This window comes from Camelina sativa, chromosome 12, assembly GCF_000633955.1.
Source record: "Camelina sativa cultivar DH55 chromosome 12, Cs, whole genome shotgun sequence".
Lineage (NCBI taxonomy): Eukaryota > Viridiplantae > Streptophyta > Magnoliopsida > Brassicales > Brassicaceae > Camelina > Camelina sativa.
In genome coordinates, this window is record NC_025696.1 from 1,411,243 (window position 1) to 1,423,872 (window position 12,630).

The window sequence follows — 12,630 nt, forward strand, 5'->3', positions numbered from 1 at the left end:
AGTTTTTTTTTTTTTTTTTCTTCTTAAGCCATCGTTGCTTGTTTTTCAAGTTACCACGAGCAGCTCCTTCCTCTGCTTCTACAAGGTCACGATCAGCTTCATACCAGTTATTTTTTTCTTTCTACGTCACGACAAGCTCCTCCTAGACGTGATTCTCTTTAGGGTTTTGAATCAACTACTCTTGATTCTTCGTGTTCACCAAGAGATCCGGATCTCAACGCCGAGATTGAATCGTGTTGACCGCCGATTGTTTCTCCTCTCCGAGATCTCCAGGTTCGTTACGCTCTGATACCAATTATTGAATGGCTGCACCTTCTAAAGAAGATTGCCTACGTACCCTTTAGAAGGGATCAAGCCACACACGTAGTTCTAAACCTTTAATTCTCTCTCTCTACAAACTCCTAAGTTATACCACAACTTAGCATCTTCTTATATAGAGAAGAGTTTCCTAATCTCAAAAGAAAATCTTACATATTTAGATAACTCATAAATATAACACTTTTCCTAATGTCTCTTGGTATAGCTTATTGCTCAAGCTATCTTCAAGCTTATGCCAACATTCTCCCCCTTAAGCTTGAATTCTTCTTTTGACACATCTTGAACTCCCATAAAATCTCTCATCTTCTTGAACTTGATCCTTTCCAAGTGTGTTCTGCACCATCGCTCTCTTCTCATTTAAGAACACGAGATTATAAAAGACTCACTCTTTTATTGCTTTAGAAAACTTACTCAAAAACTAAAGCTCACACAATCTCTCTTAACCTATGTCACGCCCAACAACGGTTCTCCGAGATTCTCTTAATCTATGTCATAACTCAACATAGATTCTCCCTTTTTTTTTATTGTGTTATATGCCTTGCGATGTGCAAACTTCACTTAATCCCAATCACAATACTCTCGCGCTCAAACTTAACTTTCTTAACTCTCTCTCTTTCTTTTGCAGCCAAGACAGATGGACCAGCTTCTCCTTAAGCCCATATGATAATAGGTTTGGTCAGAATTGGACTGGACTTGACTGAGGCCCATTCTTCACAATCTCCACCTTGGGCCCAGTCGACTTTGCCTACTTTCTTCATTAGGCCCAGCAGAGAAACCTTTCTTCTTCCTTTTGCCTTTGTTTCTTTTCACGACAAAAACAAACAGACTTGAAACTTCTTCTTCGATTTCTCCAATGACAAAAATAACTGAAACGCGATTCTGACGAAGGCAACTCCGGCCACCTCCACGTTCGCTGGCGACTTCGCGTGTAAAACTTCGCTTCTGAACCCGATGCCTATGATTTCTCCGTGGCCTTCTTTTCTCCGTAAAAAACAATGGCCATCTTCGCCATCATCACCTCTGCTGGCTGTCGCTACAATCTTAGAAGTGTACAACTCCACCTCGGAACCCAAAAACTCAAGCCGTGTATCTTCCTTGACACAACATCGGATTGACTTCTCCTATTAAGCTCTGCTGCAATCTACGGCGATATCGTTTCCGTCAAATTCTGTGGTGACCAGTGGTGCTCTCAAGTCTCACCATTTAAATCAAGCCTTTAAACCTCTTTTGCTCCTCCGATAGCTAAGTCCCGATGCAATTTCGACCATGAATCATTGCATCTCCGGTGCTTCCTCTGTCACCATTACTCTTTGTAATCTCAGGTAATTTCAAGCTCCTCTTTATCTCTTTATCGAGCTCTCCCCCTTCTGAGATTTCAAACTTTGTAAAATCATAACTAGATTCTGCTATCTTTCTTGTAGGAGCTCTGCTCAAGAAATCCGATTCTCGATATCTTTTGTTCTCCTTAGCTCCACCTTGAACCAGAATCACCATGTTTAAATATCTGATTCTTTCACAAGCAACCTTCTTACTAGTCCACTTCCTTGGATTCGTTTTCCACTAGACTCCACCTGAAGCTTGACTTTCCCCGTCACAGCTTCAATACTCCACATGTAACTCCATTCTCCATGTGCTTATTCCTTAGACTTGAACATATCTCATAGAAGTCTCATCCAATATATATATTTTTTTTTTTTTTTCATAATTCTGTGAGGTTGTTGATTTCACATCGGAGTTACCTGGAGCTGCGTCTTCAACTAGTGGACATTGAGAAGTTCACAGCAAAGCTGGAACTTCATACTAGGTACTTCCCTTTCTAAAATTTCTAGTTCTTTCGTTGAGCGACTCTTATATAGACTTGTATCTCCTTTAGGAACTATGGTCCCTGTGAAGTCTATCGGCTCCAATTTATCCTTCTGTGAAAAGCCCTTAGCTACCACCCTAGCATTAAATCCTTGCTTTTCAACAGCTTCTAGTATTCCTGGTTTCGATTTTTAAAAAATAATTACTCGGAATTAACTTCTGTCTTTTCCTTGAGGAATCCTCTTCTTCATCAGCATTCTTACAATGCTTCTTTTCCTTGCTTTCAATTTTTCTTCATAGGTTTTAGGTTCTGCATCAATTACTTCTATATTAACCTCTTTAGTAGCTAAAGCATAAGCCACATAACCAGAATCTTCAACTTCTTCTGATATTTCTGATTCTTCTGATGTGAGTGATGCTCCACCTTGAATTAATGAACTCGTTTTCTTAAAACCATATGGGGTAGGACCGTGAATTAGATTCTCACTAAAAATCACCTTCTTTGACTTTTTCTTTCTCACTCCATCTTCAACCTTAGACACGTTCTCTTCACTCTTAGAAACTGTGCCTTGTAGATAATAGAGCCCTTTGTGATATTTTCCAGATATCACCTTCTCATTATCTTTGTAGAAGTGCACCATGAAATCACTGCCTTCATACTTGCAGCCTGATTTCTCTAACATCCCGTAAGAAATCAGATTTCTACCTACCTCCGGCATGTATCTCACATCCTTGAGTATCACTTCAGAACCATCTGGATTCTGAATTCTGATGTTCCCAATTCCCTTGATGTCTCCATGAGTGTTGTTAGCCATAAGCACTCTCTTACCATTGAACTCCTTGAAGTCAAACAAGACTTCTCTATCTGGTGTACTATGGAATGTACAACCAGAATCCATAATCCATTTTTTTAATGTGTCATGTGTGCTAACCGTCAACACCATCGGTTCCTTAGTAACCATTGCGACATTCGCAGACTCTATCGGTTTCTTTGTTTTTCTTTCAGGACAGCCCCTTTTCCAGTGCTCCTCACTTCCACATATGAAACATCCAGTGTCACTTTTGTTATACTTAGGCTTTGACTGATATCAGCCTCTGCCCTTAAACTTGCCTTTCCCCTGCTGATTGTTCCATTGTTGAACCTATTATCTGACCTGCCTCTAGCTTCAACATATAACCCTTCTGCCTGCGATGTTGAAAGCGTCCCGCTTTCTAACAGCTCTCTTTCTTTAGACTTGGCAGCCGCTGTAACCTCATTCAACTTGAGCGTGTCTCTGCCATACTTAAGGGTTTCCTTGAGTTGAGCATACTTGTAAGATAGAGAACTTAGTAGCAATATAGCTTGCACCACTTCTGACACATCCACTCCTATGTTGTTCAGATCTGCAACTAGCTGTTCAAAGTAGACCACATAGCTGCTGCTGTCTCACAGTTACTAATCTTCCTTAGCACTTGATTCCCCACGTTCAAGACAATTAGATCCTTTGCCTTTTCTGATTTCTCGAACTTCACTGGATCAATATTTGGATCTAACTCAGAGACTCCATCAACTCCCTTCTGTGGGTCCTTCTTAGCAGCTTCTAATTCTTCTTTGGAAGGAGCTGGGTTCTTCAGCAACTTGTCATCTGCCAAGATCGACTTCAGCCCTAGAACACCAAAGTGAGCCATCATGCGAACTTTCCATAGAGAAAAAGTCACCAGTGCCATCAAATCTATCCACCTCAATCCTAGAATTACTCATTGAATTATCTTCTTGTAAAACCTTGCTTTGAGTCTCCAATCAAAGTCTTCTAGCACTCGCAATCAAAACCTGGATTGCTCTGATACCAATTATTGAATGGCTGCACATTCTAAAGAAGATTGCCTACGTACCCTTTAGAAGGGATCAAGCCAAACACGTAGTTCTAAACCTTTAATTCTCTCTCTCTACAAACTCCTAAGTTATGCCACAACTTAGCATCTTCTTATATAGAGAAGAGTTTCCTAATCTCAAAAGAAAATCTTATATATTTAGATAACTCCTAAATATAACACTTTTCCTAATGTCTCTTGGTATAGCTTATTGCTCAAGCTATCTTCAAGCTTATGTCAACATGCCAACAATATCAGTTCTCAAAAGTGTCAACCTCTCTCTTTTCTTTTCTTCTTCTTTTTCATCTCCATAGCTCTTTATCGTTTCATGCTACAAGTATTCCTAATTCGGATCTATGATAGTGACAGCTATCTTTTCTTTTAAGACTAACTAGGAAAAGAAGGATCGATAATTCTTTTTTTTGTTGTCATATTCTTAATTTAAAGAAGAACAATCCACTAATAGTTTAGTTTTAACTATTATTTAATACTTTTCGAATTGTATTCCAATTAGTGGAGTGGACAACAATGGACATCAACATTTGAAAAGTTACCTATACATTACATTATAATGGTTTTGATACCAAAATCAAACCGAATCTAAAAATATAGTTTAAGATTAATATTCTTTGAAATTTTTTAAAAATATATCTAACTAATCTCGAATACGAATCAAAACCAAAAAAACCAAAGTATTTATTAATGTTTAATTATGTTTTAGTTTGAATTACGCACATAACCTTCGGTTACACAAACTGACAAACGCAGCCAAAATCTCACGTCTCTAAACAAGTTTGCAGCGTGAAGCAGTAGTAAAAAAACTAAACCCGTAAATGGGCCTGAAGGTTATGCACAATGGGCCGAGATCGACACAAAGCCCGTAAAGGCACTTTCTTACGCATCGCCATCCCAGGAGTCTCCGTCATATCAATCTCTTCGCCGTTGACTTTTTCCCAGTCAAAGCACTGAATCAACGAACCTAACGCCAACGTCACGATCCTCTGCCCTAATGCGGCGCCGGGACACGATCTCCGTCCATTCCCAAACGGCATCAGCTTATGAACGTCTTCTTCTCCGCCGTCAAACCTCTCCGGTTTAAACTTCTCCGGTTCGCTCCAAAGACTTGGATCTCTGTGTATGGCCCACGCGTTAACCATCACCATCGTGCCACGTGGTACGTCGTATCCTCCTACTTTGATATCCTCCGTCGGTGATCTTGGTACTAGAAGCGGCGCCGCCGGGTATAGGGGGAATGTTTCCGACACGACGTTTTCGAGGTAAGGCAGGTTCGCAATGTCTGGTTCGTCGATCAAACGTTCTTGTCCTATTTTCTCGTCAATCTCTAGTTTTGCTTTTTCTAACGACTCTGGATGGTTTAGCAAACTCGACATCGCCCACTCCAACGTCACGGCGGAGGTGTCTGTTCCGGCGATCATCATGCCCTGTTTCGTCCATAATTAGCAAACTTTTCTAATCAGAGACTGAGACGCATGCATGGTCCCAAATCTGTGTAACGGATAGTGAAATAATTAACCTATTCGATTAATTAACCTAACGCTAGCTAAAGCTGTAACTAACCTTTCCTAATATAATCGTTTAGATTACTTAAGATATATTTTGCTAAAAACTGCAAATCCAAAGTATACACTATAACTCTTTGAACTAAACCAGTTTCTATATTTGTGAATGGAAACAAAAACAAAAAAAAAAAAAAAACTGAATGAAACCTAGCTAACAAATCTGTCAACATTAATTAATTAGCATAAACACATATATGAGTGTGTTAGCGATTCGTTACCAGCATAAGGCCTTTGATAGTGACGTCAGTGTAATACTCTGGCTCATGTTGTTGCAGCGAGAGCAAGTGATTAACCATTGTGTTACCGTCTTTATCTCTCTTGCACTCTTCAAGGAGACGCTGCAAGATCTCATCCATGTCTTTCGCAACAGCTTTCACTTTCTTCTCAAAGCTCCCTCCGAAGATCTTCATGAAAGGCAAGTAATCTCCGGGATGCCTCGCTCCGCTACTGTCGTTGATATCGGCGACGAGTTTCTTGAAAGCATTCGCTTCCTCCTCGTTATGGACTTCGTCTCCGTAGTATCTCTTCCCTGTAACCATCCTCACGATGTTGTTGAACGTTAGATCAGACAAGAGCGGCTCGAGCTCGATATCTTTGTTGACGTCACGTGAGAGCCTCGTGAGCATGCGTCGGATTTCGTCTTTGCGGATGTGGAGGAAGTTGGTGAGACGGTTCGAGGAGAGGATTTCGAGGGAGCAAATGCGGCGGAGGTTACGCCAGTGGTCGCCGTAAGGAGCGGTTCCTACCGTTGTGTAGTTGTAAGCGACGTATTTGGCGGTTAGGAAACAAGGTCGGTTTGATAGAATGATGTCGTTTTGTCCTGTGAAGCATTCTGTTACGAGTGAGGAGGAGGAGATCACGACGGCGTTGCGGGAGCCGAATTTGAGGGAGAAGATTGGGCCGTGGGTTTTGGAGAGACGTTGGAAGAGACGGTGGACCGGTGGTTTGAGGAGGCGGTGGTGGCCAAGGATTGGGAGAGAGTAAGGCGGAGAAGGAGGGAGGTTGAAACGTCGCGTTTTGGAGCTGAAGAAGAATTTATAAGCCAAGAGAAAGATAGCTAGAGGGAGAATAATCACGTAGTAGTAAAACATCTTTGACCAAAACGATCATATGTAAGGAGTTTAGTAGTGTGATGGCGTCGAGGAAATGATCATATGTATTAGCAATTAGGGACCCTAGCAATTTATATATAAACAAGTATTTTAACCTTTTCCACGTACGATATTTAATTTGTTTATTGTGATTGTGACTGTGTGAGTATAAAGTTTTCAGAAGATAATGTTGTTTTTACTCGAAGTGCTCGAAAAGAAGTCGTAATGCAAGTCAAGTTTGACACACAAAGTTGACAACTTTGAACAAATCAACACAAAATCTTGAAGATATATGAGTAAGAACAAACACCTGAGTATGTTTTTAAAAAGCAGCTGGTCTTGAGCTAACGGAGATAACGTTGCGATTTCACATGTTCAACATCTATATTTTTACCTGTTTTTTTTTACGCTCTGAACCAAGTGCGATTAAAGCCACATAATATATATGCTTGAAAAGGGTCACTTACGCTGTGGTTAAGAACTTCACTGAATCGGAGAGGGGGCAAGTATATTCGCGTATGCGGTTCAGTTTTTATCTAATTTACTCGTTTATTAACTGTTTATGTCAGTTAGATTAATTATCATTACAAATCAGTGATTTGACATGTTACAATTGCAAGCCCCTCTAGATTTTTTTTATCTTTTCAGATTCTTCATATTATGCTACTACCTAACGGTACCTAAATGTATTATTATCGTATTCCCAACGGCAGATCTAGCTTTTAAATTTTAATTCCTTTCTTCTTAAAAGGTTTCATCTACACTAATTGCAAGTGTTCCCATTCTACGAATGTGTATATAGGTAACAAAATGCTTAGTAGTTTTCAACCAAAAAAAAACAAAAAATGCTTCGTTCCTAACAATTCGTTTTCTGTTTTGCATTCTTTAGCCGACTGAGATAAAAAAAAAATTGTTATTACATATGAGTCCAGTTTGGAAGTTAGTGGAGAAATTTTTGACTGTTGATTTATATGCATGGTACTATCATCGTATTTTTAAATCTTTTTGGAACATTCGATGATAATATACAAGTCACCAGTCGACAATCACCGCATGGTCACTCCAAAAAGTATATAATATTGAATCAGAAAAGTCACCATGATTGTTAAAAAGATTTAAACATCGTATTTGTAAATCTTGTTCCATATTAACTGTTGAGATACAAACAATATCTCACATCTGAAAATTAGAAAATAAGTTTTTAGTATATAAGCTAAAACCAACTCTAATTAGTATGAGGCCTTTTGGGAAGGAGCTCAATAAAAAATTCATGCGGGCTTTGCCACCCAGATCCAAAGCGGACAATATCATACTAAAAGGGGAGTTGGCTTGGGCTTGGAAAGCCCAACATTAACAATCATTGTTAATTATAAAAGTTTTTTTATATCAACTACTAACATTTTGCAAGTTTCATTTAGAAAAGTAAAAAAAAAAAAGAAAAAAAAAAAGCAAAGCCTTTTGTCTTAGTAAATTAATTGAAAGGTAAGATTTGGGAAGTTGGAAATTTGGAATATACTTTTTTTTTTTTTTGAACAAAGGAAATTTGGAATATACCAAGAAACAAAATTATTGATTATTTATTGTTTCTATTCAAACAAAAAAAATCTTACCATACCAAATATTGGGCTTCAACTTGAAAAATGGGCTGGTTGCTTGACCGGACAATACTTAAGCTTCCAATACAACATTTTGGGTTTCGTTGAATTTCGCCGCAATTATTTTTTTAGTCAACTAATTTTTTTTTTTTTTTTTTAAGTGTTGAGAGTGAATATTTCGTCGAGTATATCAGCGAATTATTTCAGATCTTCTTTGGAAAAAAGCAGAGTGTGAAACTACGATGAAGATATTTATGCTGGCATATTTATTCATTGTAAACTACGATGGGTTTTTGGATTATAGCAAAAAACAATCTCGCCAATTCTCTAAGCAATTAATTAGCTGATTCCGAATGTCCGACAAAAGAGAGGGAAAAAAACCATCAGTACGTTCTTCAAATTTATTGTACGATTCAAGAACCCTAAACACAACAACATAATAGGTAATCTAAACGAGTCTTGGAATCAGAAACAGAGCTTTTATATTCTAGAACCGCGCACAGCATCGGTTTTGTAACACTTTCATCTAACGACGTCGTTCTGGTGACCAATGCGGCAACGAAGGGCTGAAATGAGTAGACACAACTCTAGAGTCAAGCAGTTCCATGATCGGTGTGAAGCTTACGCACCTAGGGACCTTATACTGATTAATCGATGCACCTCTCGAGATGGCATAGTCCATGAGCTCCTCAAAGGTACCGTTCTGCACCACACGTATCTCCAACGGACCAATCGATTTATCAGCGACTCTGCTTTGTCTATAAACCGAGTTTAGGGATTCCTCCATCTCCAAACAGCACTTAGCCATGACTTCGTCGCTAGGAAGAGAATTGGTTTGGTCTCTACCAAGTAGCTCCCAGTAGATTACGTAATGACCCGGTATAGTCTTCGTTTCTGCGTAGCTCGTGTACTCAATCACGCGTGTTCCTTGCTCTGCAAACAACCTCGACGCATTCTCCACTGCCTTCTGTAGCTCAGCCTCGTCGGTTTTATCGGACTCGATGCTTAGCAAAACATTCTTTCTTCGTATGAATTTGAATTGTGGAGCGGAATTGTGGAACCCCGTGACACGGAGAATATCACCGACTCTGTAACGGCAAAGCCCTGCATAAGTCGTGATCACGAGTTCATACTCTTTTCCTACCTCAACGTCAGCTAGCTCCACAAGTGCAGTTTCTTCTAATGATGCTTCTGGTGCTCCATCTCCATCGTAATTATGTGGGAGGAATTCGAAGTACGCCATGTTAGGCATGATTGTGTAAGAAACCTCCGAAGGTTTACACATCGGCTTTAGGTTAATCCCGAAGTAACTTTCGGAAGAAGCATACATCGTACAAGCCATCGGTAGTCCACCGCTATAGTACTCCAACGTCGGGATATACTGAGCCATCGCTCCAGTAACAATCACATCGAGGTACTTCGTGTTAGGCCATATCTTTGTGATTATCCCTTCCCAGTTCTCTTGTGAACAGACCTCTGTCAGAAACTCAGCAAGTTCTTGATCAGGTTTTGTCAAAATCTTTGACATGCGGTTTTTAATCGCAGGATCAAAGATTCTTGAACTTAGGGTTCCGGTTGAGATATCCCGAGCAAGCTCCTTCCAATTGTTCTGGAGGAAGCTTATAGCACGGAGGAGACCAGAAGCAAAGACCGCACCGAGGCGGAGAACATCGTGGCGCATTAAGAGACCACATAGCATTTGAGCATACATGCTTTGAGACGAGTCGGGGCAGAGGATGGCTTCGTTAGGACTCGTATAGACATTGTACGGGTCGTACGGTCGTCTCTTGAAGTGGTCGCTTTTGTAGTAACTCGTGAGAACCGGACGAGCCGGTAACCCACCAGAAGTCTTAGACTCCGACTTCACAAACAAGAAGTATAAGCCTTTGCCTTTGTCTAATCCCGGCACGTAGCTGTAGTTAAAACATTTTTGGTTAATTTAATAAAATAGTTACAAATTATATAGACAAGAAGATGTTTAAAGTATATATACTAACAGATTCATGACAGGCATGAGAAGACTGTATAAAAGCTGACGTCGGTCTAAGTCTTCTTCAATAGTCGGCATTAGTTTCCTCTCACCAGCAGATGTCCCAGAGCTGCGCATATACGTACAAAATTAGAAATTACGGGTCAACTATAATTGTTTTTTTTTTTTGGTATTATGATCATGTTAATTACTGATAAAGTTGACCTAATTAATATACCTTGTGAGAAACTCGGTGATGGGGTGAGAAGACAAGATCGGAGAACGATCACCGTTGGATATACGTTGAATCTCCGGCTTCAAATCTTCATACGTAACCACCGGAACTTTGCTCTTGAACGTTTTCCGATCAACGGAGCCGTTAAGACCGAACCGTTTGAGATATTCGGTGTCCGAGTTACGACTTAGTATCTCTCCAAGAACCTTCTCTTGAACGGAGTCAGGGTTTCGAGTCATCTCCTCAATGAACTTGAGAGCCTTCACGTCTTTCTCAGAGGTCGTAGGTGAAGACATCCGAGATTGAAGAGGCGAATCAACAGCCATGATTGATCGAATCGAATGTTTTTTTTTTTCTTTCTCAAAAGCAAAGTGTTGTGTTTAATATTAGCAAATGCTTTACTCGTTTTGATGAGTATAATTCGGCGAAGGGAAGGCTGTATTTATAGAAGGGGGGAGTTCCACGTCAGCGATGTCCACGAGGACGAGAGTATTTTTGGTTAGATATTTGACTTGATCTTTGTTTGTCACAGGGTTGTAGCCGAGCCAGGGGACAAAAGGTACAGTCGACTAATAAGCTAATGCCAGTTTATGGAGACATACAAGACCCACATGTCTCTGCCACGAAAGCGTTTGGCAATGTTTTGGTTTTTGTCTTATATTGGTCATAGGCGTCGTTCTGGACTTACGTGGCTCTATTTCTTGTGACTCGTTCTTTGTTCGGTCGTCGATAACGACGGTCAAATACTTATAAGGTTATTGCTTATAACGCTAATAACGGAGTGACTTTAAAACTAATTGTGATTTTTTTCTTTAATTAGTAGAATAAATTGTAGGTTAGGGGATCATGTTGTTGGTTTTGGAGGCAAGTTGATAATCTATGACATATTTAAATTTATGTTATTTAGTGCGAATATCATTATTCTATAGAGATATCAAATCGTCTAAACACCACGCTGATTCTGATTTTGATTAGTATTTTTTATATGGTGTTATTGGTTTCACTATTAAACATATATGTTGTGACTGTTAGCTACAAGACTAATACACCATTATTAACAGCTGGTTCAGTTCACATTCATCATCTCTCTATAGTCTGTCTTACATCAGTGATCAGTCTATAGCGTATATATAAGTATAATATCATCTGTACTTAGTGTTAAAATTGTTTAATAATCTAATTATAAAATATTACACATACAACCTCCTAGGACGGATGAGAATCCGGAATTGCAAATCCTATGAAAAGATGTACAGATTTCACGTGTATGATTTGAAAATAAAATTCAAATAAATTGCAAATTAACCAAAAGTTAATGGTCCGTGAAAGACAGAAACATATAATGCAGTCCCAGTTAAACTTATAGTGTGAACGGGCTTGTGGATTTTCTATAGTTAAAATAAGTAAAATAACTATAAACTTGAGGTTTTTTAGTCATCTAACTTCAATTTTTATTTTGTTTGAAAAAGCTAAGGCTCTTAACATTAATTTAAACAGTATTGGTGCGATCAATATATCTTAGCAAAAAGGTAAAAAAACTAAAAATAGATTTATTAATTTTAAGATTATGTAGCATTGTAGCTTAAGCAATTGTTTTACTAGAACATTGTTAAAGTATTCATCGAAGTTAACAGCCAAAACATAATAGTATAAAACAATGACAACCCAACTTTTATAAATATCAGCACCATAAAAGCAAAGAATGGTCTGTAATCTGTATGGACATTTCATTTGAATTCATGATCGTCGCTCGTGCTGTACCCTCCCCAACTTGCTCCATTTAATTCCTAGGTTTTGTCTGTCATTTTTTTTTCACGAATATTTGTTATTTGTTCTATATAAATAACAATGGTAATTATAGAGCACTTACGTCACCATTCCTTTCAAATTTGGTCTCGAGACTTTTTATAAGTTTTAATCTTCTACGTCCATCTGCCCAACAAGAATTACAAAGGTCTAAAGTTTAATCATCCGGATTATAAATGGTATTTCACAATGCAGATTGAACTACGTTGTTAATATGATTAATTAGTAGAAAAATGTTTTTCGAATAATGAGTTAACAAAATGAAATAGACTAAAACTGAAAGTAAAGACATACAACACTATAGGAGGCACCTTGTACTCTTTCCGGTGGATCCCCCCACCGAGTTATTATAAAACAGAATTTGTTTTTAAAAAAAAAAAAA

General features: G+C 38.8%; 2 protein-coding genes across 2 annotated transcripts; both read right to left on the reverse strand.

The window, feature by feature from the left end:
* Nucleotides 4,676-6,723, reverse strand: LOC104729428 (cytochrome P450 81F3). Its single transcript, XM_010448363.2, has 2 exons — nucleotides 5,771-6,723; nucleotides 4,676-5,414 (listed from the first exon to the last, which is right to left on the reverse strand). Exons 1-2 carry the CDS (start codon nucleotides 6,641-6,643, stop codon nucleotides 4,794-4,796), a joined length of 1,494 nt encoding a protein of 497 aa, XP_010446665.1. The 5' UTR covers nucleotides 6,644-6,723; the 3' UTR covers nucleotides 4,676-4,793.
* Nucleotides 8,553-10,840, reverse strand: LOC104729429 (indole-3-acetic acid-amido synthetase GH3.2). The gene is made up of 3 exons (XM_010448364.2): nucleotides 10,446-10,840; nucleotides 10,236-10,337; nucleotides 8,553-10,151 (listed from the first exon to the last, which is right to left on the reverse strand). The coding sequence occupies exons 1-3, from the start codon at nucleotides 10,766-10,768 to the stop codon at nucleotides 8,765-8,767; spliced, it is 1,812 nt and encodes a 603-aa protein (XP_010446666.1). The 5' UTR covers nucleotides 10,769-10,840; the 3' UTR covers nucleotides 8,553-8,764.

Bases quoted from the DNA above. Each gene is read 5' to 3' on its own strand.
- LOC104729429 (XM_010448364.2), bottom strand. From the start codon at position 10,768: ATGGCTGTTGATTCGCCTCTTCAATCTCGGATGTCTTCACCTACGACC. The intron at 10,338-10,445 runs GTATATTAATTA...GTATATGCGCAG, and splicing joins ATCACCGAGTTTCTCACAAG to CTCTGGGACATCTGCTGGTG. The intron at 10,152-10,235 runs GTTAGTATATAT...TTTTAACTACAG, and splicing joins CTCATGCCTGTCATGAATCT to CTACGTGCCGGGATTAGACA.
- LOC104729428 (XM_010448363.2), bottom strand. From the start codon at position 6,643: ATGTTTTACTACTACGTGATTATTCTCCCTCTAGCTATCTTTCTCTTG. The intron at 5,415-5,770 runs GTAACGAATCGC...TGGACGAAACAG, and splicing joins CTATCAAAGGCCTTATGCTG to GGCATGATGATCGCCGGAAC.